The sequence below is a fragment of the Podarcis filfolensis genome (assembly GCF_964270895.1).
Source record: "Podarcis filfolensis genome assembly, chromosome: 3".
Taxonomy (NCBI): domain Eukaryota; kingdom Metazoa; phylum Chordata; class Lepidosauria; order Squamata; family Lacertidae; genus Podarcis; species Podarcis filfolensis.
Window position 1 is genome coordinate 30,993,834 of NC_139606.1, and position 27,213 is coordinate 31,021,046.

The following is a 27,213-nucleotide window of genomic DNA, read 5'->3' on the forward strand; positions in this document are numbered from 1 at the left end:
GTATTTGGCTGTGCAGAATCCACTGTTTCCGTGGACATACTAGTTTTACACAGGGTGTTACGTAGCAGAAATGCTTCTTTACGAACTCAGCCTCTTGTCTGTGTCTGCCTTGATTTGTTTGTCAGAATGTTAGCAGATATGCTACAATGGAGAACTGTTGTCCACATCTAGAAACTGCAGGCAACGGCTGGGACTGCAAAGCCTAAGCAGGGCCTGGCGCTGACACTGCCCATGGGTTTATCTGGTAGGAGCAGTGGGGTCTGGGATGCCACCTATTGTTTTAAATTTCCCACAGTGCCGTAGAGCACACGTCATAGCAGTATGCAATGGTATTGTGAAGCATTTATAAATCAACTTCCCTGATTAGCCCTTTCCAAAACAATAAGAGGACTGAATCCTTTGAAATTTGCACTTCTCCGAATTCTGCAATGCAGTTCCCCAGTCAGGGAATTTGTACAAAAATGCATATACTTGGCTCGATTGTGCATATAAATGCATAGATCGCTGAAAAAGACATGGAAAAACGCTTTATATTAGGGAAACCCGCTTTGCAAAATGGTGTGTGTTAGGGGAAATTGCACGCAAAAATGTGTGTATTAGGAGAAATTTGCACTGAAGTCCTGATGGATTTTCTTGAAGACATTTTTTTGGGAAGGCATGCACATGAAAGGAATCACAAACTGATGTGGACATGTAGAGAAATGAACCTAACATTTGGAAAATAAAAAAACAGAGAGAAACCAAAATGCATGAATTTCCTCACCCCTATTTGGCATGAACATGACATCAAAGTGAGCACAGACAAATCTCCCTAGGGAGAGCACTCCATAGCTGAGGTGCCATAGCTGCAAAAGCCAACACTTTAGCCACCCTCTCCCCCCCCCCAAATGCTGGGGATACCTGGAGAAGAACCTTGGGTGTTAATCTCAGCATACTGGGAGATTAATGTTGGAGGAGACAGCCCAAGATATACCTGCAGAGGTCCCACACTAACAAGCACTTAGACTCTAAAGCCTTTGAAAGTCTTGCAGACACAAACATGGCGAAAGCATTTGTGGTGGGACTGTGAGGTAAGCAGTTGAGTGAACAAGGTGTGTTTGTGTATGCTCCTTAGAATCTCAGTTACAAACTTCAACGCATCCTGAAGTAGGCTGAGAAGATCATGACATCCTCCTATGAATGGTCCACGCTGTCTTTGCCACACTTGACCGGGCTATGTGGTATCACAACAACGGCAGATGATTACAACACGCACACAGGAGTCTGAATGTTTACAGCTGTCAAAACTATCTAGTAATGTTTTATGATCTAGTAATGTTTATGCATGTTGAATTGGATGTAGGGTTGGAAAGACCCCGAGGGTTGTCTAGTCCAACCGCCTGCAGTGCAGGAATCTCAACAAGATCATGCATGACAGCTGGCCAGCCAACCTCTGCTTTCAAAACTCCAAGGAAATGAGAGTGTACCATCTCCTGAGGGAGCCCGTTCCACTGTCAAACAGCTCTTTCTGATGTTTAGTTGGAATCTCCTTTCTTGTCATTTGAATCCATTCATTGCCTCTTTCTTTTGTTGTGCCAAAAGTGCCTAACATGAACAGAAATGGTAGAGGTCCAAAGGCCAGTACAGACACAAACTCCGGTCCACAGAACAGAACAAAACACTGCAAGCAAAAATAAGTGAGTGAAAGGACACTGGATGAGAGAGAGGAGGGTTAACTAGTTTTGAAAGCTCTCATCCTTTCCCTCATAAGGCTTCCAGGGATTCTCAGCTTGTGTTGTGGCTGAAGTCCAGCTTTGATGTTACAAAGCTTGAAGATATGCTTTTTATGCCATGTCTGCAGCAGTCCACATTTCATGCGAGCCACGTGGTGTCCTGTTTGTTTGCAAGTGTAATTGCCCTGGAGTTCATTTTGGGTTTGAAGCTGTGATTGGAAGCTTCGGTGAGACAATGGGCATTGGAATAATCTGGGATAAGGCTTTGAAGGGGGACATCTCAGCCACCTTAAGATGGAGCTTTAGTTTGGTTTGTTCTGCCTAGAAGGCACCCAACTATCTTAGAAGAGAACAGCCTGATCTCTTCAGACTCTGAGATGGCACCAAGAGGCATTCTCCAGTGATCTCTGTTTCTCAAAAAATGCCGGTAAGCTGGCTTGTTGTGACCTGATTTAGATTCAAATCATAAATTATTTCTCTCTCAGAATATTGCTGTGCTGAATGTGGGTGGAATGCTAAGCCATTTATTGAGATTGCAGATACTTGGCCCAAGGCTTCAGCGCATCGTTGTGCTCTCTATAGAGATGCAGGAAAATAAGGATGGTTGGGTTGGATCAACACTTGCTATTTTTCTAAAAAAACAAAGAGGTGCCAGAACTCACCATGAACACCTCTCCCTTGTTCTCTTAGAATGGCAATGACGCCCACCTGAGAGGTTCTGGAACTGAGTTCCGGCTGGTGGGGGTGGGGAAGCCCTCCTTGCACCTATCCTTTAGGAAAGGGTGGAAAACTGCCACCACACTGATGCATCGAAGCAAACTTGTGCAGCTTCAGTGAGAAGGAGTGTATCAGAATACTTACAGTGAAGAGTGCCATTTGGACACCCAAGCCAGCCCTCCAACCTGTATGGTGAGAAGCACCATCAAAGCTTGCAAGATTATTATTTTTTTTAAAAATAGATGGTATTTCTCACCATGCACATTGGAGGGATGTTAATGCTGGCTATATACTTAAGGCAATGCACCACTGAAAAGCAACCTCACAGCTGCATGGATACTGGGACCCTCTGCATATATGCAAAGCCACAGACTGAGAGTCATGTTGTCCTAAGTTCCATTGATCCCTATAGTATGCATTTCAAAGTAGGTGCGAATAAGGCCAGAACCTGAACCAGGGACCATCCATAACGCCATACATTTCATAAATCACCAGGTATATCGCTGTGATCAATTCCCTGAAATTCCACCAAGTATCAAAGGAGGTGTGAGGAGGGCTTGAATGGCTGTGGCGTTGCCCTGTGGAAGAGGCAAAAAAGCTGTTTATTAATAGATGTTTGGCAGACATGCTGTACCAATATTTCATGAGGCTGCAGAAGCGATGCCGGATCAAGTTTCTAGTTCAATTCCAATGATGCATGCTCAATGGGTAATAGGTCAGAAGGGGTGGGGGGTGGGGTGAACTATTTATCTTAGATATTTCACATCCTTCAACAATTCCAAGCAAAATAATAGTCTTGCAGCCCTATTCTACACATGTTTACTCAGAAGTAATTCTCACTGAGTTCAGTGAGCCTTCATTCCAAGAAAATCGGAAGATCAACAAGAAATCAGTAATAGGTGGAAATGAGTGAGCTCATCAGGAAAAATCTAAGGTGGAGGCACATAGGTAAGAGTGTTAAGTAATAGAACGTATCACATGAGGTTTAATCCCCCTTGATTGTGCACCCCTGGGTAAAGGTCACAAAACTATAACATTAAAGTGCAATCCTATGCATGTCTATTCAGAAGCAAGTCCCATGGAGTCCAGTGGAACTCATTTCCAAGTAAAGGTGCACATGATCATTCTCTTAATGTTTTGTGTAGAATATACAAAATGGTGGCACCGAAGTCAAAGCCCTAAGAAGTATGCATGGGTCTACATGTTGTCTCCAGTGCTGTCCCTGCAGGAGTTAATGGTCATGTGCATTAACACCAATAATTTCATTCTGTAGTTGGTTCTTATGGTTCCTTTAAAGCAGTGGTGGCCAAACTTGGCCCTCCAGCTGTTTTGGGACTACAACTCCCATCGTCCCTAGCTAACAGGACCAGTGGTCAGGGATGATGGGAATTGTAGTCCCAAAACAGCTGGAGGGCCAAGTTTGGCCATCACTGCTTTAGAGGCTTTGCTCTCAGGAACCACCCAGGAGGGAATGCACCCATAATGCATCACATGTGCCCCTTGCCCAGTGGTGGAGGAAGCCTCTCGGGCACCTGGGGTGAACCAACCATAGGGGCAGGGTGAACCACCCATAGGGGCGGGGCAGGGCATGCAGCACCCATAGGGACAGGGCGCACGGCGCTCATAGGGACATCATGGGGTGTGTGGTGCCCATAGGGACGGAGCGCATGGCACCCATAAAGATGAGACTGGGTGCATGGTGCCCATAGGGAGAGACAGGACAGGGTGCATGGCACCCATAGGGATGGGGCACACTGTGGGGCCTCAGCAGCCCTACGGGGGGGGGGAGGCAGCGGGCTGACAGCATGAAGCCTGTGGGTGCCAGAGACGCATGGCTTGGGTGTGCTGCAGGCCCCTCAGTGAGTGCCACCCGCCCATGCCAAAATTGGTTTTGTGCCTGGTCCGAAGTGTTTACCCTTGGGAAGTCTAATTTTATCTTCCAGGCTCAGATAATATGTTGCTAACGGAAGACTGGTGCACTGAAATTCACTTAAGAGGAGCCTGCATCATGCATGCTCCACCCAGCTGAAAGCAACCCAGTGCCAGCTGTCTGTGGAAGTCCACCATTGACAAACATGCTTGTTTTCGTTGCCTGAGTTGGACTTCAAAAAACAAAGAGGGTGCCAAGATCACATCTGGCCCAATACAGGCATCAAGCCAGTGTACGTCATAACTTGTGTAGGCCTGACTTAAGAGGACTTCTGTTCAGGGTTACCTCAGGGGTTCCCAACCTCTTTGGGCCTGTGGGCACATTTGAAAATGGAACAAACTGGTGTTGGCACCACACACATCCTGCAATTTCTTTTATTGGCAAAAAGCCTAATTTCAGCAGGGCACTACCCTGGTTGCCAGGGAAGGCCTCTGTGGATTCATGTGGGTCCACAGGCATGGTGTTGGGAATCTATGGCTCAAAATATATGGTTGGACTAGGTGAAAATGTATTTTGCTGCTCTCTTCATACTTTGTACAGGGTTGTGAGTGTACTGTGTCCCCTCACTAAAGGTGTTGCAGTCAGGACAGCTTTAGTGAAGGAATATAGTATACTCACAAACCCAAATATGCAAAGATATGCTAAATATGCACCTCACTAAAGATGTTCTTGACTGCAGCCTTTGCTTTGTAAGTGTCTAGATCATGGAAGGTGGCTCTAGTTGGGAACTGTGTATGTGTATGTATATGTGTGTAGACAACCTTTCCCCTTTTGTCCCAAGATTTGGAGCAGTGTGTGGGCACACCCTCCGTTCATGTTCTCCCCAGAAAAACCAGCAGCTCTTAAATTCTGACGCCTCAGACAACCACCAGCGCTGCCCATTAGGCTGGTCTGGCCCTGTTTCTTCTGATAAATGTTGAGGCATCAGTGGGTCATTTTGTCTCCCTGAAGAGATTTTGTCTATTTTTAGCTATTGAGCAAAAACAATTGTAAATGCTTCGTAACACCCGAGTGCTTTTTTAAAAAAAGGATTTGACCTTAGGAAAGAAAAAAATATTAGTTCACTCTCCTTGTAACCAGACCTACCCCATGCCAGTATGTCACCTGACTGCTTCTCTGACTCATTGCAAGGGGACTAACTGTACATTTAAGGCATTATCGCTCAGGATCAAGTGGACTTCTCAGTGTAATTGCTTTATGACTCTCAGGTGTCACGTTACATACATGGATGACTCCCCAACCCTTCATGCCTTAGAGAGCTCTGCAGTTGGCTAGTAAAACTGCTGATTAAGATTTCCCAATCTCAAAGAGGCTCTCTTAAGGGCAGATTCCCCCTTGGCCTTGTTGAAAACAATGCCAATACGTATATTTCACATCTGGCAACAAACACACCCCTTTGGTTCCAGATAGTACATGGGTAGACGAGTCTAAAAAGCCTGGGACACAAATGATCACAAACATCTAGCGACTATGGCAGGCTTATCTACCAGAAGTAATGTATTTTGCGTTAACTCAAGAAATGTGTATTCACTTCTGACCAAACTAAGCCTTCTGATGTAGATCTTGCAGTTACAGTGGTACCTCAGGTTAAGTACTTAATTTGTTCCGGAGGTCCGTACTTAACCTGAAACTGTTTTTAACCTGAAGCACCACTTTAGCTAATGGGGCCTCCTGCTGCTGCCACGCTGCCGCAGCACAATTTCTGTTCTCATCCTGAAGCAAAGTTCTTAACCCGAGGTACTATTTCTGGGTTAGCGGAGTCTGTAACCTGAAGCGTATGTAACCTGAAGCGTATGTAACCCGAGGTACCACTGTATCTTTAATCTGAAGGATGAGTTGAGTGCAGCCAGGAAGCTCACTCCTGACGTGATATCCCGTTCGCTAAAACCTTTGCTACTTTTGTTGACACTTGCTACTTTTGTTGTTAGTTGTAACGTGATGGCAGATGACCACCCCCTCCCCATCCCTCTGGATCTCATTGAGTAAGAATAGGTGCGTGTTGATGGCAATTTAGAATGAGTTGAGGTTGACAATATGTGTTGACTTGGCAATTTAGAAGGAGGTTGAGACTGACAATATGTGTCGACTCTTTCCTAGGCTAAACATAGCCAGCTCCTTTTACTTATTTCTGAATTCAAAATTCAGACTCATTTCCCCCCTCCCCCCCCCAAACTGGGATGTTGTAGGAGTACAACTCCCAACTGCTCTGATCATGGGCCATGCTGGCTGGGGCAGATGAGAGTTGAAATTCAACATTTGGAGGGTCACAGGTTCCCCACTCCTGGCTTAGGATGTCAGCTATAGTCTTAGGAGGGGTGGTGGTCCAGTATTTGTTGCCAGTCTTTCTCACTTCAGAAGGCCAATGCTCCCATTTGTAAACCCCACTATCTGTCACTAGGTGCTGCTCTTTCAGTATTTTGTCTGGAACCTAACAGTGTTTGGTAATGCTCTGTTCAAGTTCTGACTGAAATTCTCATTCTCTCTCTCTCTCTCTCTCTCTCTCTCACACACACACACACACCTCCACACACAAAAAGTCCATGTGTCCCGAGATACACGTTTCAAAACCAAACTATAAAAACAGTATCAAACCCAGAGAATTAAAAGCAGGAAGAGAACCATTCATGTCATGTAAATTTGAAGGTGCTTGAGTGGGGCCCCTGTTAATGACAACATTATATCAGGACTACATCTTCCGATAAGAAATGTGAACATATTAGCTATGGAGCAATTATAGATAACTGAGTGGTTTGCCAGGGAAATTCTGGGCCATCTTTATGGAAAAGAGGAGACTGAGAGGAAATACGATAGCCACCTTCAAATATCTAAAGGGTTGACACAGGGCAGCGGCAGATTTAGGGTGGTGTGGGTTGTTCCCCTGCATAGGGCACCGAATCTAGGGGGTGTAAAATTGAGAAGACCCATAATTTAGAAGACTCATTTGGGGGGCACGATATTACAAAAGATGACTGACGTCCACCTTGTACATGGAAGATGAAGCAAGCTTGTTTTCTCCCCCTCTGAAGCCCAAACCAATGTTTTCTCCTTCTCCGAAGCCCGAACCAATGGCTTCAGATTACAAGAAAGGAGATTTCAACTTAATGTGAGGAAGAACTTTCTGATGGTAAGGTTTGACAGTGGAATGGGCTCCCTCGTAAGGTGGTAGACTCTCCTTCCTTGGAGATTTTAAAGCAGAGGTTGGACAGCCCTCTGCCATGGATGCTTTAGTTGTGATTCCTGCATTGCAGGGGGCTGGACTTGATGACCCTCATGGTCCCTTCGAACTCAACAATTCTATTTTTCTATTCTATGTGCTGACCAGGAGAAAAAGGCCTGCCGAGTTCAGTGGAACCCACTGAGTTCAGTGGAACTGAGTTCAACAGGGGTGCAGCCTGAAAGTTCCTTTATCTTGCCTTCTGATGTTTGCTTTCCTTAACACAGTTTGCCTCTCTGCTTGGATTGTTATGTATTAACTTTCTCCTGGCATGAAGTGGTTTTGAAAACCTATTTACACCAGAGAGGCAAGGCAGCCAGTCAGCATATCTGTGTAAGGGGACATGGAAGAATGAAGTATGTAACTGCAGTTGGCAGAGGCCACTCAGTGGGTTGTGTTATTTTGTTTTAAACAAGCCAGCAAAGTTGTGGTGTGCTTTGATTGGCCCGGATGAGCCACCTCCCACTTCTCAGAAGCCGTTCGGAACAGATTGTAGATACGTGGAAAGAAATGCAGGATGTACTTGGTCGTAAACTTGGAATTCTCTTTCTGCTTGAGGAATCAATAGCTAAAGGACAAAGTGCCTAAGATTCCTTTCACATCTTAAAACCTGGCAAACACACACACAAACACTTGTGTGATACAACTACAGAGCCCTTTTCTTTGACTGCAGCGCTGCTTCTTTTGATTCCATGAGTTGTTTTGTGTCAACTTCCGTAGTAGGATTGCACCCGCTGTAGTTTCAAACGCTATTAAATAAACCCTTTTCTTTTCTTTTCATCACCACTGCAGCTCATTTTCATGGTGTCTCTTTTAATCCAGGCCTTGGGGGAATGTGCAAAGCTTGTTTACTTTCTGCATACGAATTTATCAGTTGGTTGCTATTTTAACTGTTTACTGTCTATTCTGCTTCTTGACGCATTGCAACTCACACAGTGCTGGGCCTTTGGTGAAGTGTGGATAATAACTATGCTAAACGAATGCAATAAATGAATGCCCCCCCCCGGGATGTTGATTAACAGCTGCAAGCTAATTGCACAGAGGTTTGAGGAGGAAGTAAAGCTAAGGGTGATTTCAGGTGATGCTGATAGCGTGCCCAGCCACAGAGTCCCGCCCCGCTCCTGGTGTGTCTAACTGCTGAGTGGTAAAAATGAATGGACACAACAACTGTCTGGGATTTAAACAGCCACAACTTTCAGTTGTAGGAAGCTTTGGCATAGGCATTGGTCGGGTATTCCTCTCAGCCACCCCGCTGGAGGACTGAGACATGACAGGGTCTTTTGGGGGGTGGGTCCATTGCAAAACGCAGGATTACGCGGTTGGCCCCCAAACACTGAGGGAAGCTCTATGCACTTGGCTCTTTGGACAGAGACTTCCCTCCAGACCCCTCTGACAGGGTACCCTGTTAACACCGCTGCAGGGATGAAAAACTATAGGATTCTGCCCAAGGCCTAAGTCGCCAAAGTTGTGACTAGTGCTATGGGGAAGACAAAACCTGCAGAGAGGGGGAAATCCCTTCCCGGCTCCGAATACGGCAACCGTCAGAAGACCACAGCAAAGCCCGGCTAGCTGAAAAGAAATGGTTAGAGCAGTAATCAATGAAAGGAGGGGAAGGGTGGGTGATGCTCTCAGCCGACTGGATGCTGTGCAGAGTGGTTGGCCGGGCTAAGTAAATGGCCATGCCCCCACCAGGGCTGCCACGGATTGGCTCGTTTGGTCAGTTCAATGCAATCCTAATCTATGCATTCCTTCTATGGAATTGAGAGTTGTTCTGTGAAAAGCACCAATGAATCAACCTGTTTTTCAGAGACAGCTGCAGAGCAAATGCAAAACCGCTCGAACCCGTTCTTTTTAGGCACGGGACAAGGGGAAGTGTGGACGAGCCCTTAGATGCAAAAAGGGCAGCAAGGGAGATCAGTTGCAGATATTTACCAATACACCATTGACTCTTTCTTCCTACTCCTCTTCCTGTTCTTCCAGTTTCAGAAAGCTGCCTTATATCACTAGCCCATCATGCTCACCATTGTGTATTCTGTGTTATCTGGAAGCAGCTCTCCAGGGTTTCCTTGCCCTGAAGTCATATTTCTGTCACAGTGCATCTACTGCAAATCAAGGATCAATATGAGGCATCTAAGAAAGGGCTGGCAAAAGGGCTGAGTCATTCAACAATTTTTCCACCTGGGCTTTGTTGCACTGCCAGTTCTGTAGCGCTGCTGCAGGCCACAGACACCATCTTTCCAATGACTCATAAATCCAAGGTCTTCATTACTTGAGATGCATCAAAAATTGTGACATTTGGCTCCTTGGGCAGCTTCTCAGCTGAGTAACTATATTTGTCCCTTCCTTCAGGTTCTCCCGACTGCTTCCTTAGACATAAAGGATTTTGCAGTACGCTAGGCAATACTGTAGGTTACATTTCCTATGTGTAATATAGGTGCGTGCAAGTCTGTCTCTGTCAGAGACTCTGATGAAAGTAAAGCCAGACTTAGGTCATCGAGTTTGAGGCTTGATGACGCTCTTGTGGGAACAAGATTGTCTGAGTTCCTTGAAAGGACTATGAGAGAAGTGATGGGCTTGAGTGGTCCAAAAGGGAGCGTAAGAGGCTTGGATGACTTTTGTGCATAATTTGGCAGATATATGGCAATCCAATGCACTGCGTTCTAGCTGGGGGAAGAAGTTCAAAGTTGTGTTTAAGCCCCATGGTACCTGAATAGGAGATTTCACTGGAAACCTGCCTTTCCAAATGATCATCTTAGCATGTTACATAGATTGAGAGAGAGAGACTGTGTGTGTATGAGAGACCGAGAGAGATTTGGTTTTAATTTATTTAAATGTGTGAATTGAATGTTATGGATTTAGTATTTGGTGTTGAAATGATAATAAATATCTTAATATGAAATAAACAGAACACGAAGTGATCGTTAGTATTTTTTTCAGAGGACCCCAACGTCTTCCCTCGCGATAAAGCTTCAGTTTTGTGGAAATCACATTTCTCAGCACTTAACTTCCAAATTACAGTAGTAGCTCAGGTTACATACGCTTCAGGTTACATACGCTTCAGGTTACAGACTCTGCTAACCCAGAAATAGTGCTTCAGGTTAAGAACTTTGCTTCAGGATGAGAACAGAAATCGTGCTCTGGCGGTGTGGCAGCTAAAGTGGTGCTTCAGGTTAAGAACAGTTTCAGGTTAAGTACAGACCTCCGGAACGAATTACGTACTTAACCTGAGGTACCACTGTATTGTTGCTAATAGAGAAAATGATTAGAAGAATATGACTGAAAAAAAGAGAGAGACTGGTTTAGACACAGAAGAAGGTGAGATGGGCCTTAGTGGAAAAGCACTTTCCATCTTTGGTTCTGGCTCTTTATTCTGAGATTTAACTCACTTCCTCAAATACCCAGAAAAGGCGGCTAAAACTTCAAAACAATTTCAGAGGATAGCACTCCAACACGAAAGTAACTCTGTACAGGAACTATAGGCTGAACTAATATTGCATCTATGGTGATGAAATGCTGAGTGCAAGAGAGAAAAAATATGTCAAAGGCATCATGGGCCAGTCAAGAGAGTCATCCACAGATTATAAGAAAACGACATTTAATCTCTATTGGTGGGAGTGGTAGGGTCAAAGTTTGCTAGCAAGTTATGCAAGCTGCTGAAGGTGGTGACCAGACTCAAAAAACTGGTTTAGGCTGGTAAGGGGAACTCCAAATTCACACAATGTGATCTCAGGTCCAAACTATAATTTGCAGCTTTACCCCTTCAGGGTAAGTGTGGTGAACCTTCTCTGTGCTCCTCCCAATAGTTCCTCACGCCCCAGGAAGTGTGGAGCATATCTGGAGGGGCCAATAGTTCCCCACACCTGGGAACTGAGCCTAGGTTCCCTTTGTGTCTGGTGCTTCAGTCCTCCCTCAGCTGCAGTAGATCCGATGGCTGTAACCAACTCATCATCCACAGGGGACTCTAGCACTGCTCTTGTGGTCCTTTACTGGAGACCTTTGCAAGTCACTGTCAAGTAACTTAAGGCTACGTTGTGCTCAGACAATTTGCCTAGAGGATGGATGTCAGGGAATCAGGAGCAGGAGCACTGGGGAGAGAGGAATTGGAGAGCGAAGGGGAAGAATCCGAGGGAAGCGTAGGGGAGTATGACAGTGGCCCGAGAGATTCCATGAGCTTCTCCAGCGAATCAGAAGATTCCCAGAAGGGGGCTCCGATGGTCAGGGCAAGGGGGGTCCCAGGGGGGACGCACCAGAAACAAGGAGACAGAGGGGAACCCCAAAGCAGCAGTGGAGGATCGGGACCAGTTTCCCCACCAGAGCGTAGTGGGGGGGAAGAGTCACATGTGTCAGGGCCAGCGTCTCCTCCGGAGGGGAGGGAGAGTAAGTCAGGGCTGACCACGCCTCCATCGGAGAGTGGGGGAATGGAGGGGAGGTCAGTTGCAGCTAGCCCACCCGAAGGGGGAAGCAGTGACAGCAGCTGTGAAACGGTTAGGAGGAAAACTGCTGGCTGGGTGCGTGCGCCAAGTTCATATGTACAGGCGCGCGCGACAGCAGGAGACCCGGATGGGGAACCAGCTCCTAAAGCCCGCCGGAGGGAGGGAGAAGGCTCAGGGGAATCAGCGTCAGGAGAGGCTAGGAAGGGCGAGACCCCGGCGGGCAGGCGGACCCAGAGGAGGAAGGAGCAGCGGAAAAGGTGGAGCAAGGTGAGGGTCTTAAATTGGTGTACAGGGGGAGGAGATTCAGAAGGGTCATCAGCGGTCTGACAGTTGAGACGTGGGGCTGCGCGCTGCGGCTCTGGAAGTGAAACTGAACTTCAATAAAGACTTTGTATTTAATTAGAAAGCAGCGTTGGTCCTTTGTGAGCTGGGACCTTGGGCAGCCTTGACAGCCTTAAGGCTACGTTGTGCTCAGACAATTTGCCTAGAGGATGGCCATCTCCATCTGTCCAGAGCTCAAACAATGGGTGGGGCAGTGCTCTTACCGCTGTGATGTTTACAAATGTTTTAGCAGGGGCTGAGAGGCATTGAATGAAAATACTGTTAGGGCTTTGCAAACGGCTGAAGACTTGTTCAGGTTTTCAGCCTCAGATCCATCTTCCTCTCCCACCCTGCTTTTCTTCCTTGCCAGCTTATTCCCATGATACATTCTTTGCCTGACACAATCGCAAAGAAATGTTTACAAGAAAACTGGGAAGATCTAGACCAGTGGTGTCCAAACTTTTTTCAAAGAGGGCCAGATTTGATGAAGTGAAGGGCCGTGAGGGCCAACCAAAGGGCCAACCTAAATTGTTGAGCTTTTTTTTAGGACTGAAGTTGTTGAGGTTTATTTAGGATTTTACCCCAGGAAATATACTGCCACAGGGGGCGGATTAAACTGTCCGGTGGGCCGGATTAGGCCCCCAAGGCAGACTTTGGACATGCCTGATCTAGACAAACATCTCTCCCAGCCATAAGCTTCCGCAAGGCTTTTGTGCTCTGCTCATGGCCATATTTACTATCAAGTGCACATGGGCAGAAACAAACGGCTCACTGTGCTTGTTCCCAGAACAGTACAAGCTGAGTATTGACATTTGAGTGATGAATGCTTTTTGTTTCGCGTTCTCCTTGGTGCGTGTTGCCCGGAGATCCTGTGCCTGTGTTTTCACATCTCAAACCCATTCTTCGCAGCTTGTAAACATGAGCATTGACCTGAGGTGAGCTCAGCTGTCAGGCTTGTCTGGCCACAATGTATGTGCCAAAGTCAGATGATACATGTTCCTCTTAGTTTGGAATCTTAAAAAGAGATAGGAACAGGTTTAGCCTGAGTAAAAGCATGTGAAACAGGAAGAAAGATCCTGCAGTCCATCTATATAAAAGCATAGGTGAGGGGTTGGGAACCTCAGGCCCACAAGCTGAATGTGGTCCTCTAGGCCACACCCCTCACCCAGGCCACACCCCTCTCTGGTCCTGTTTTGCGTTCCAAGGGTTTTTGCCTGGCTGGAATGTGTCCTTGAACCCTGATCATGCTTCTTGCTTGCATGAATGGAGGATAAAGAGTAGCATGGGAGAAATGTGTAGGATGTAGAAAAAACTATACTACTATACAAAAGTGGAATTTACGACTCCTTTTGCTACTGGTTCTGACCACCAATGGCTTGTGATTTGGGGTGGATGCTGCCAGGTTCCCATTCCAAAACACAACAAGGATTCTTACTTGAAAGCAAGGAAGAGATTTCCATTCAGGCTGATAGTGGTGAAAACTCCACAGCGAGCACAAGTTCCAGAAGATTCCAAAAACATGACCTAAGCAAGAGGTTCATAACGTAACAGAAGATACGAAGCTGTCCCAACATTTCACACTGCCCTCCTGCCAAGCTGTTAAAGATGAGGCAGGGTGAGCTGACCCAAGAGTTTGCTGCGTGCACACATGCACACTCCATTTGGGCTGATGTGTCTGATACCACTTATGAAGGCAGTGCCTTGTTCTTCATGACATCTTCTGCTGCCATCTTCTCTTGTTCTGCCCTTCCCTCTGGCTGGTCGCAGTCTGCTCCTCTCCCTGGTGAGGCTGTGTGCTCCACTGGAGGGGCAGAGGAGAAAACCATCAGAGCTACTTTCCCCTCTCTGACATTTAGGTTCACAAGGGGAAGTCCAGTCTTGCAGCCCCTTATCTCCTCTACCTCCTTTTCCCTCCTCTTCCTCCTGGTCCATCTGGGGCTGCCAAGGGGCTCAAGACAGTTGTCCACCCACATTTTCCCTCTACCAAAGTATGCCCCCAAAGCAGAGTCGCTGAGCATGTGCATGTTTACATGTATACATTTTCTTGTGGGGTAGCCATGTTAGTCTGTTGCAGCCAAAGCAACCAAGACTATGTTGTTGTTGTTTAGTCGTGTCAGACTCTTCGTGACCCCATGGACCAGAGCACGCCAGGCACTTCTGTCTTCCACTGCCTCCCGCAGTTTGGTCAGACTCATGCTGGTAGCTTCGAGAACACTGTCCGTCTCGTCCTCCGTCGTCCCCTTCTCCTTGTGCCCTCCATCTTTCCCAACATCAGGGTCTTTTCCAGGGAGTCTTCTCTTCTCATGAGGTGGCCAAAGTATTGGAGCCTCAGCTTCAGGATCTGTCCTTCCAGTGAGCACTCAGGGCTGATTTCCTGAAGAATGGATAGGTGTGATCTTCTTGCAGTCCACTGGACTCTCAAGAGTCTCCTCCAGCACCATAATTCAAAAGCATCAATTCTCCGGCGAACAGCCTTCTTTTTGTATATTCACAGGCTTGGGGCAGAGAATACACTAAAGGCAGGTCATTTGAGGATGTTGTCACTGCTTTCCCACCCTTCCTATGTGTGTGTTCTCTGTATGCTGTTTGAACATCTGGATAAGACTAGACTCAGTGATCTAAAAACCATGAACCCATGTTTATTTATTTTAACCACATCGAGAAACAAAATAGTCTAGCATTCTGAGGTTTTCACTGTTTAGTGCACTTATAGATATTACTACCTTATAATTAAAAGAGTCTTCATCATTGTTTAATTTCAATAACAGCACCCTAAAGGATCCATAACTTCTCTTTAATGGACCTATATATTGTATTAAAGAAGCAATTTTCTGTTTAATTTATTGCTCATCCTAAAAGGTTTATGGATCTCAACTCTGTACTTCAATACATCATTCAACTCTGTTTTTTTCTGGGGTTTTTTAAAGGACTATTAAGCCATGCCTACTTGCCCCCCATGTTATCCACATGTTTCAAAAACATATTGCTAACAAAATTCACAACAATACTGTATAAGTAAATTATTGTCAGCCTGATAATCAGATCAGTTACCTCACTCACTCTGGGACATTTTTGAAACTCTAGGAATGTTATACTTTTATTCTTCTCAGAATGGGATCATTAATATAATTCATATCATTCTGCAACTAAACTGATTCAGCTGGAGTTTCATTAATTGGTTTCTGATAAACTAATAAAATGTTAGATAACTACTATGCCTATATTTATTCACTTACTGGCCTATGCAAGGAGAGGATTCAATGAAACATCTTCAGAGGAATATTTAACTTTATGGCTGTCAAGGTTTGACAGTAGAATTTGGCAAAGGAATGTTTTTAATAAACTGGGAGAGATCAGTTTCCTCATAATGCAGTTGCTGTAACAAAACAAATGGATTTCTCAATGGCTATATGACATCATGCGGTCCCTACCTCGTGCTCAAATAAAACAGCTGCGTCAGAAATCAATAATTCAAAGAATTATTATGCCATCAAGTTCCTTTGCTTTGGTCCTCTGCGTCTCACTCTCTCCCCTTTCCTGGGCCGAAATCTAAACCTTCTTTGTGCTGGGCTTGTGTGTGTGTGTGTGTGTGTGTGTGTGTGTGTGTGAGAGAGAGAGAGAGAGAGAGAGAGAGAGAGAGAAATGGGAAGATGTCCCTCTACTCATGTCTGCCACTAGTGCTATCCATGTGTTACTCATGGAGAAGGCATTTGTGTTGAAGCAAGAGTGGGGCGTCTGTGTCTACCAACCACCATTGCTGCGTCATCCCACGAGTGCCAATACACACAAGCAACACGTGACTACTGTCCAGGAGACAAGCTGCTGTTCAGTTTACAAAGCAGGTTGGGCCACATCCGCATATGGAGCTGTTGTGTAGAAACAAGATGCTGAGCTCTGCCCTTGTACCCAGGTCTCTCCTGGAGACACAAGACTCCTTTTGCAGTTTCTGATTCTCATTTTCTTTCAGTTCTTTCCTAGTCAAACTTTCGATTGCTTGGGTTACTTTGTGCTGCCCATTGCTGCAGACAGGTGTTCCATGTTGCATACCCTCCAACATTTCTCTGATGAAAATAGGGGCATTCTATTCCATCATTATTTTATTATTTATACCCCACCCATCTGACTGGGTTGCCCCGGACACTCTGGGAGGCTTGCGGCATATATAAAAACATAATAAAACTATACAGGGCTGCCTTAGGATGTCTTCTAACGGTTGTATAGTTACTTATCTCCTTGGCTCGAGAGTCGTATAACTCCATACCCTCCGACATTTCTCCAATGAAAATAGGGATGTCCTAAGGAAAAACGGGACATTCCGGGATCAAATAAAAAACCAGAACAGCTTCTGTAAATCCGGGACTGTCCTTGGTAAAAGAGGGACACTTCGAGGGTCTGATGTTGCCTTTAAATCTATTTTCTTAGATCCTGTAATATCTACTGAACACGGATGTGTTTGCGCACTTGTTTGTGAGACATAAAACAGCTCATTATTTTTTTAAAAAATAAATAAGAACTGGTACTTGGTCACAACCTGAAATCCTGTGTTCTCTGCAACATTCCGGTTTCAAATGTGACTGTGTGGTATCTGAGTGTTATGCTATCTGGATGTTATTTATAACTCTGCATTGCAGAGGAGTGTCAAGTGGCGTTCAACAGTGCCCTTGGCAAGGTGCCCAGCTTGTCACGGGCTGGTTATATCACTACATGAAGAAAGTTGTTTTTGAGACTGAGCATACAGTGTTGTTTTCAAAGAATTGCCATCGTCAGCCTGCTTCCAAAGACTGCGCGATTGCGTCACGTATTGTGACACACTGTTCGACTGCCAGACCCAAACAGACTGTGCTGCTCCTAGGCCCAGCGCCTGAGCTTTAGAAGTACATTTGAATGGATGTGCACAGGCCCAGCACATTGATGGAAGAGCAATTTGGTTCACTTCACCTTTCAACGCAAACCGACCTTATTCACAGTTCCTGAAAAAATACGCCAACAGGAATGGAGCTTACCTCTGAATATTCAGCAGTCATTTCCATGTATATTGCAAACTAATTCCCTCCCTCCCTGGAATCAAATAACATGGAAATAAGCACTAAATTTGTGCTATATCCCAGTATATTTCTAGCAGTCCATTTTTACGTTGTGTGAAAGCTCAAATATAATGAACAGAAATGAACCATTATGCAAATGTTGAGGGAAAACGAACGAACTGCCATGAGAATACTGCTTTCCTGATGTATATTTTGCTCTAGGGGACTTAGTGTGGTCAGAATCGAGTTTTCACTTCCAGAGTTAACACTAAATACATTACTTTTGGTAAATGAGCCACCATAGTGGCTAGAGGGCCGTGAAAATTTGTGTCCCGGGCTTTTTAGACTCGTCTACCCATGTACTAAAGGTAAAGGTAAAGGGATGCCTGACTGTTACGTTCAGTCGTGGCCGACTCTGGGGTTGCGGCGCTCATCTCGCTTTATTGGCCAAGGGAGCCAGCGTACAGCTTCCGGGTCATGTGGCCAGCTTCTGGCGAACCAGAGCAGTGCACGGAAACGCCGTTTACCTTTCCGCCGGAGCGGTACCTATTTATCTACTTGCACTTTGAGGTGCTTTCGAACTGCTAGGTTGGCAGGAGCAGGGACCGAGCAATGGGAGCTCACCCCATCACGGGGATTCGAACCGTCAACCTTCTGATCGGCAAATCCTAGGCTCTGTGGTTTAACCCACAGTGCCACCCGTGTCCCTATCTCAAACATGTACTATCTGAAACCAAAGGGGCACGTTGGTTGCCAGATGTGACCCCCCCTCCAACTCTCCTACCCCACTACCAGTGTTAAGAAAGTTATTCAGGAAGAAGACTGGATTAGGCCAATTGCCATCTTGTCAAGCATCCTGTTCTCACAGTAGCCAACCAGATGCATGTGGGAAGCCCACAAGGTAAAATTAGTGTATGTGTGAGAGACATTATAGAGGTTTTCTATAAATATTTTGAATAAAGCTTAAATCACATGCAGAAATAAGGCCATAGTGATTTCAGTGCTGGTGTGCATACAAACGCAACACGTTTACTCTTCTGCCTAGCCTGGTCAATCTCACATCATAGAGTCATACAGTTGGAAGGGAATCTGAGGGCCATCTAGTCCAACCCCCCTGCAATGCAGGAATACGCAGTTATCCCATACAGGGATCAAACCTGCAACCTTGGCATTATCATACTCTGACAACTTTACGTTTTACTTTTGTTTCAACTAAATAATGGGCATTATCCCACCCCAAAATTAAGCACTTTTAAGCCCAGCTGAACTAATCAGGAGAGATTTCTGCACAAGCATTTAACCTCTCCTCTAGAAATCAATGGGACTGGAAAGCTCTCAGCTTGCCTGGATTTTACTCAGACCATCTATTGACCCATTGGCATTTCAGCCTCTGCAAGTTGTTAGCAAAGCAACCTAATGATAACTTGAAATTATTTCCTCAGAGTCAGTATTGGTACTTCTGCCCGGTGGTTCCACTGCTACCTCAGGGAAGTATGATGACTTTGTATAAACACATGATGGAAGCAGAGGGCTATTAATTGGAAGGCGCTCGGGCAAGCTATTTAATATCATAGTTTCCTCAGTCTCCTTATCTGCAATACAAGGTCAATGGCCACCTCTGGCCAAGTGTTGTAAAGCTCATTACACTGATTTTTTTATTTATTTAAAAAACAGCACCTGCAGTTGTACACAGGAAACCTCTGCATAAATTTGTGTTGTGATTGGTTGATGGCAAATGACCCTTTACTAGGCTTCAGTGGCCCATCGAAAGGCTGCTTGGCAAGTCGAGACACAACAGCAGAAAGAGGTAACCTAGGTATAACCCTCCAGGTGTCCCTATTTTCTGGGGACAGTCCCAGAATTAGAAAAGCCATCCCAGCTTCTGATTTGATTCTGGAATGGCCCTATTTCCCTGCCAGTGCTGCCACCATGAAGCTCAGGGTGGAAGATGAGCTGGCACTTTTCTCGAGCAGTGGTGACACAAGGGAGCCTCCTGTTGCCTGTCCATGGCCAACGGCCTCCTCCTTCCTTGGGCAGCTCTTTGTGGCTGCTGGAGAGGCTGCCGCCATCAAAGTTCAACCCTGTGTGATGTGTCAACTCTGAGGGGCAGTTGGAGGGCAGGGAAGAAAGTGGGAGCAGAGTGGGTTCCAAGGAGTCTTTTGGTGTTTTTCTAATGCTTCGTGTGCCTGCGTTTAATCTTGTCCCTTTCTAAAATTTATTTATTGGTATGTGTTTTCCTTTTTGTAGATCGACCAAAGAATCAAATCAAATCAAACTGGGATTAAGGGGTTTCCTCAGGACGATGGAGGGCGTGTGTGCTCTGTCCCGTTGGTGGAGTAGTGGTAGCACTTGCCCATCTTCTGACAGGAAATGCTTTGCTGGGAGGTGACCAAAAAATGGGGGGTTGAAGAGGGTCAGTTGAGGAGAGTGAAAAAAAGTCTCTATTTTCCTCCCAACTCCCATCAGCCCTGGCAAGCATGGCCAATGGCCAGCATGATGGGAGGTGGAGTTCCCCAAGATCCGTAACGCTGCAGGTTCTCCATCCTTGCCCCGGAACACCTAATAGGTTGGTTCTAGATTAAATCAAAGTATTTGCTCCAAGTATGACTGCATCTGGATGCAGCAACCCACGTTCTCCGCAGTTAATGTCAGAACCTGTCTAATTACCCTACTTATCTCCCTTAGCTATGTGGCCTCCACAAAGCCCTGCTTTTTGTTACCCACAATCTAATTTCAGTGAGATTGTGCCAGTATTTGGTTACTGATGCACTCTGAAATTAGATTGCAATTGAAGGCTGTGCCTGAAAAGTATTTAGCACATTGCTGAGTGCTCTTGAAATAAACAAAACAGGATTAGACATCTTTGTTCATTAGCTGAAAACCAGATGTGAGACAGACAAGCTCTGGTTGTGAACTTCTGAGAGGCAATCAGCTGCCGCTGTTTGAAACAGACCTTTACAGTCCAATTCACCTGGGAAGTTACAGTGGTACCTCTGGTTAAGAACTTAATTCGTTCCGGAGGTCCGTTCTTAACCTGAAACTGTTCTTAACCCGAGGTACCACAGCTAATGGGGCCTCCTGCTGCCGCCACGCAATTTCTGTTCTCATCATGAGGTAAAGTACTTAACCTGAGGTACTACTTCTGGGTTAGAGGAACCTGTAACCTGAAGTGTTTGTAACCCGAAGTGTTTGTAACTCGAGGTACCACTGTATTATGTTCTCAACAGTCATCTATGGAGAATGGAGAGGCCCTTTGCAGACACTGACTTGGATCTTAAGTGGACTTAACATTTATGCAAGGAAAGTTCCCTTGTCTCCAACTCCCCTGAAGCAACTTCAATAAAGCCTGTATCGAGGTCAAAGGACCTGCCCGAACAATATGGTATAGGGTGTGAGGTAGAGGAGATGCCCCTGTGATGTGTGTGAGTGACATCTGCACGCCACACGGCGTGCCAATGTGATGCGCATGCACACTTGCCGACATGACACATGCGTGCCCTGGACACCCACTGTTGTGGAGCAAGGTAGTGTGCCTGTTTCTGCCCATTCCCTGCAACAACTGCCACTCTTTGTGCCATATTCTGTACCGTTCTGGAGGGCTCCTAAATCTTCAGGTGCAGCTGGGAGGGGGGCAGCTTGGGGGAGGGGTCCACAGTGTGGAACTGCTTTCTGCTAACCCAAGACCACCCCTGCACACAAGGAACCCAGTGTTTTCAAACATATATGGCTAACAGGGTTTTCTTAGCAAACACCTGAGAAACCACTTTGCAGCAGAGGTAAAGATTTACAACAAATGTCATAGAAAAAGTACTTGTGTGTAAGAGGAGCCAGAAATCACTACAAGGAGTTTGCAGATGGGTTTACTAACAACGGATTACACTTAGCTGAATGCCTCTTTCTTTTTTGGTTTCAGATTCCTCTGATGAAAGATCCTGGCTGGATCCGAAATGTCTGGACTTGCAACCTGAATGTGAGTTGTTTTTATTCTATTTGCATTGATTTCATTGATTTCATTGGCTGATCTAAGATTTGTAGGCGTTGCATTCTGTGGTTAAGCAGGTGAGTTGTACCATGCTCAGCAGATCAAGAATAAGTAGATTCCACATAAAACATTATGGGGTTTTCCCCTCAGCGGCAATCAACTCACATTCACAAACAAGGGAGATTAGAATCTGCAAAACAGGCATGAGAAAGCCGCGAGCTAAACTTATTGCAACCCTCCATACTTAAGTTGTTTTCGAAATGAGTCATCTGTGCCACCTCATATGGTTCTTTGTATGGGCTGATTAGCTTATAGCCAACCACAGCCACTGTGTCACATGCCAGGAGGGAAGCCTATCAGAGAAGAAACAGTAGAAATAGATGTTCTCAGGTTATAATGCTCATGTTAAGCACAGCTGGAAAAAGCCACATACACTGGGAGGGGAAAAGCTGCTACTACATATCAGCAAATATGGACCTGCTTCAAAGAAGAAGAAGAAGAGTTTGGATTTGATATCCCGCTTTATCACTACCCAAAGGCGTCTCAAAGCGGCTAACACTCTCCTTTCCCTTCCTTCCCCACAACAAACACTCTGTGTGGTGAGTGGGGCTGAGAGACTTCAAAGAAGTGTGTCTGGCAGCTGCATGTGGAGGAGCGGAGATGCGAACCCGGTTCACCAGATTACGAATCTACCGCTCTTAACCACTACACCACACTGGCTCTCAAAGGTTGATTGAAAGTCAGTTTCAGTTTCTTTCAGTTTCCTGTTTCTCTTTTTCTTTTAAATAAGTTTTATTAGGGTTTATCGAGAAAAATATGAAGCTTAATATCAAATATCTTTCCCCCTTTTTATTTGAACCAAGTCCTTGATCTAACCACAGTGGACCCTCTAGTTAAATACTGCTCTGGATACGTAACTTTCGGGTTGTGAACGTGGCAAACCTGGAAGTGTATACTTCTGGGTTTCGCCCTGCGAGCATGTGCAGAAGCGCTCTGCGCGTGTGCACAGAAGCAGCGCCTCTGCCTACGCACTTTTTGGGTTGCGGATGGACCCCTGGAATGAATTTAATTCGTATCCGGAGGGTCCACTGTACAGTATAATAAAAACATAAAGAAATAAAGATGGGAGAAAGGAGTAGAAAAAGAGAGAAATAAAGAACCACCCTTTTGGCTCCCCCCCACTACTCCACTGTTTTTGTCCCTCTACTTTCCCCCAGGAAAACTCGCTCTTTAACACTGGCTCAGAACAAATGGCAATTTGGGTTTTCTGTGGATAACCATTGGCTCTGATTCAGCAGTAAAGAACAGGTTTTCGGAGGGAAATCACTGGAGCAAAAAGAAAGTGATTGGACACAGCATTTTAAAGCACAGACCTGGGCCTGGAAATGTGGCACAAAAGGAAGCCTGGGTGAGACCTGTGTTAGGGCTTATCCACAATTACCTTTCCTGTACTCTTTCTGAGCACAGTCCACAATTTAAAGCTCTGTCTGATCCCCCTTGTGTGTTTTGTTCCAGAGCTCTCCCCATGAAAACCTGCTCTTTAAAGCTCAATCAGAGCAAATGTCAATCTGCGGGGGAAAACCCAAATTGACGTTGGCTCCGATTCAGCTTTAAAGAGCGGATTTTCACAAAAAAAAGCTTGGGGCAAAAAAAACAGCACTCTGACATGGAGCGTTAAAGCATGGATCTCTGCCTGGACAGAACAGAGCAAAATATAAGTGTGGATAAGCCCTTAGTCTGTTGCAACAAAGGGATCTGTGGGACTTTAAAAACATGCACATTTATTACGGTGTAAGCTTTTGTGGACTGCAGTCTACTTCATCAGATGCAGGAAAATATTATATTTGGCACACACAGCCACTCTCTGTCCAAGTCCATGTGGAAAAGGGTGGTATTCTTAGCTTGTGGGATAGTGCAAGTTTTGGCTTGGAATCCTAGGCACCCTTTATTTGGGATTCAGCCATGCTAGAGACCGTGGAAAACTTCTGAGTAAACAGGCCCTGTATATTTCTTTTGTGGTTGTTCTATGGTACTCTGATATCTAAGTAATAGCTTTGGTGCTCTTAAGCAGGATTAGCAGTATCAGGAAATATTTTCTTATGCTTGCCATGGGAAAATATTCCCTGGGAAAACAAAGGCTTTGCTTTAAAATGTCTTTGCCTGGCATGTACTCAAGGTCTCCTAGTTTCTTCACTCCCTCTTTGATGTTGTCAGAAAGTATTTTATTTAAAACAAAAAGTTCAGGCTTGGGAGTACAGTGCAAATAATAGACTGATGGCACTTGTCTGAAGTGGAAGGAAGTCACCCTAACCCCTCAATCCCTCAGTGTTAGAGCTTTCAACAGTACTTCTGTTTTATGCACGGTTCTGAAACACGGGTCAGCATTTCAGCTCCCACATACATGCTGAGTATTGTTACTTTTCCAGGTTTTGGGTGGGTGTAACTAGGGTAAGGTCACTGGAAGTGGGATATCTAGTCAACAGAGGCACCAGCTTCTCCAGAGGATCAGGGATTTTTAAAACCATCATCACCACTTAAATAGAGATAGCGCCTGCCTGATATGTAATGAGACGGAGCTCCAAAGCGTAGCTACTGCCACACTAAAAATCCCAATTTGCGCTCTGTGCAGAACAGACCTGCTGATGAGATGGTATCTGCAGAAGACTCTCTCTTGCAGAACCCAGTAAGCAGTTGGTGAGGCAATCTTTTTGGTATCCTGGTCCCATTTTGTTTTAGACATCCTGGTCCCCTTAGCCAACCTTCCTAGTTTTTTTTGTTTTTTTAACGGGAGACCTGGAACATGAAGTTCCAATGGCTCCTCACTTTGGTCATGGCATGTGTCATAAGCACACAGATATCCCTTAGTCTTATTCCAGCAAACATTACTTATTCTCCCATCTCCACTCCGTGCAGGTGGGATTTCTTGTAATCCTCATTATCGCAGCTGCCAAAGATGGCAGCCAATCAGGGCAGAGTTCCAACAGGAAAAGGAAGTGCTGAGCTGTTGCATAGCAACGCTGGCGCTAGTGTTGACGTGCTTTCTTACTGCTGGATGTCAGTGGTTCTTTTTTTCAGTTTTCTTGACCGGGCTACAGAAAGGCACATGCGTTCTCAACCTTAAGAAGTCGTGGTGGCAAGCTGTAGTGGAGTCGTGAATCAGGGAATGATCTTCTTGGTGTATACCTGCGAGGTATCTGAAGGGTGTCAACTGCAACTACTGCCTGTACCAGAGATGTGGGGCCTATGGTACCCCAGATGTGGTTTGACTACTACTCGCATCATACCGAATCACTGTCTATGCTGGCTGAAGCTGATGGGAGTTCAGCATCTTCTGGAGTGCCACAGGTTCTCCACTTCTGGCTCACCACCCTCTTTTATCAGACAAGGGCTGCAAACCTATATCCACTTACCTGGGAGTGAGCCTCACTTACTTCTGAGTGGACATGCTGCAGTATAAATTACCGTATTTCAACAGGTCTAAAAAGTGTGCCAATGCAAGAGTGTTGCTTGCTGGTTTGGAATCTTACCCCTGCCTTTGGGCTAAAGGGAAAGGCAGAAAAGCACTGTGGGCTGGAACCAGTTTTGCAGTTTGAATTTGGGAGAGGTGGAGAGACTAAAGAGATTTAGGTGGAGCCAGCTAAAACCAGGATGCAGAAGCTGCCTGAGGTGTGCTGGGCTGTGACAGACAGGTTTTCTGTCTCCAGCTTCTATATTTGTTGGTAAAAAGAATGATAAATGTCACTATTAAGCCTTCAGTGAGGTCTTGTTCAAAAGGAAACTAACATAATACATTGAAGTCGGTATAGAAATAATGTATATAAATGTCTGTTAGGAAAAATAAACTGGGAGTGCTTTGTATAAAAGGAAAGTAACATAATACAAAAGAGAACATAATTCAGAATCTTACTCTGCTCCCACAGCTAATGCTAATTTAGAACTTGTAATCCACAGGTGGCGCTGTGGGTTAAACCACAGAGCCTAGGGCCTGCCGATCAGAAGGTCGGTGGTTCGAATCCCCACGACGGAGTGAGCTCCCGTTGCTCGGTCCCTGCTTTTGCCCACCTAGCAGTTCGAAAGCACGTCAAAGTGGGAAGTTAAACGGTGTTTCTGTGTGCTGCTCTGGTTCGCCAGAAGTGGCTCAGTCATGCTGGCCACACGATCCGGAAGCCGGCTCCCTCGGCCGGCTCCCTCGGCCAATAAAGCGAGATGAGCGCCGCAACCCCAGAGTCTGCCACGACTGGACCTAATGGTCAGGGGTCCCTTTACCTTTACTTGTAATCCTTAACTAGACCAGGAGTTAAAATCCCATTGATTCTCTCATTTTCCTTCCATAACTTCCCTTCCTCTCCTCACTCTCATTGAAAGTACTTCTGAAAACATCATTGTCTTCCTGTGGATGATGCCACAATGAAAGCTTTTAACAATAGGGGTTTTCCTAAGACAGGGGCAGCTGGGAAGGGTGGAGGCCAGGCTTGAAGGATTTAAGGGGAGAGGGGGCGTGGTGGAAGGATGGAGAAAGAATAAGAGCCTGGAAAAGAAAAGATGGCCACCACACAAATTGGGAAGCCTACACTAGGCTAATTCAAATGGAGAGCCCCAAAGAACTTAAGACACCCCCAGTTCTCCACCCTCAAGAATCCAGGTACAGACAAGCCCATCCAGCATGTCAAGTCTCCCAGTCATTATCAATTACAAGCAGATCTGATGAACTAGACCAAGGTGAGAATTCTGTTTGAAATGGTATAAAATGAGATACGTATATGTCTTTTGTTGCTTTTAAGACAATCAGGTTTGCCAGTTTCTTTTGGGGTGATGGGGAACCCAACCCTCGTTCTTGGTAATCTGAAACAAAAGTGAAGTGTAAAAACTTGGACGATAGACACATTCTGAAAGGGCACAGAACTAAATATAGATCTGCTCTGGTGTGGCTTGCATTTGAGAATTTCTGCTAGAAAAATGCCCCCCCTCCCAATGAAGGATTTCCCCCTGAAAATGTGTCAGGCCTGGAATAAAGCCCATTTCTAGTACCTGGAGTTCTTCCCCTCTTTTTCTGCATGTATTTAGGTATGGCCAGAGCAGAACAACCTTTGCTTTGTGTTATACATGTGAAGGTTGAAAAAAACAACTATAAATGCAGTATGTTCTTTTGCATGCCATAGATAACTGGAATTGCTAACAGGTTCCTAAAAACAAATGCTTGAGAACCTCAAGGTCTCCTTGTGACACCAATATTTGTTCCTGGTGATCTTCCTTCTTCCCACTTGTTTACCGCTTCTGTCCATCTGTCCAGATTTCTGGCAGTATGTGTCTGTGCCTCTCACCTGTTTCCTGTACCAAGGTTGTCTTTGAGCAACCAGACTAACCAGTTCAAGAAATCATGTTGTAACCTCCATGGCTGACCTAGCACAACAGCAGAAATGCAGAAAGTGTGGTTGAGGGCAAATGCAGAATTTATTTGACCTGTTTGCTTATGCTTATCTATGCATCTGGGCCAGCGCTGCTGGGTTATGTTAGCTGAGAAGTAAATCTTACTTGGTTGGAGCGAAATTCTAACGTATGGCAGTCAATTTTTCAGAAGGCCTACTGCACGTATGTGGAAAACTTAGCACATTTTAGGTGGGTTGGGCATGGAGCTAATTGTAAGCTCCCAGCTCCACCTGCTTCCATATGTTCAGAATGATGCCTAAATTTGTGCTTACCATGTGTGCATTCCGATGCATGGCAAAATTTACACACCATTTAGACGTTATGGTGAGTATGTCAATGTTGGTGAATTTTGTGTACAGGGCCTCTTAGAGGCAACTCTTAAGTTATGGAGCTGATTAGTGAATGAAAGGGAAAGTATGGGAAAAGTACATGTACAGGAAGCAGAAGTTCAAA

At 45.5% G+C, this 27,213-nt stretch overlaps 1 protein-coding gene across 6 annotated transcripts in view; it reads left to right on the forward strand.

Annotated features, from left to right (window-relative positions):
- The window catches only part of LPIN1 (lipin 1), an 85,813-nt gene that overhangs the window by 6,368 nt on the left and 52,232 nt on the right, over positions 1–27,213 (forward strand). For 3 of the 6 annotated variants that reach the window (XR_014546471.1, XM_083607207.1, XM_083607211.1), the window contains exon 2: positions 21,265–21,321. Coding sequence is in view for 3 of the 6 variants with exons in the window: in XM_083607207.1 (XP_083463333.1) it covers positions 21,265–21,321 (57 nt within the window). In the remaining 3 variants the exon portion in view is untranslated. Of the gene's footprint in view, positions 1–20,578; positions 20,695–21,072; positions 21,128–21,264; positions 21,322–25,775; positions 26,053–27,213 lie in introns of those variants that run through there. The other 3 variants (XM_083607208.1, XM_083607209.1, XM_083607212.1) reach the window with 3 other exon arrangements.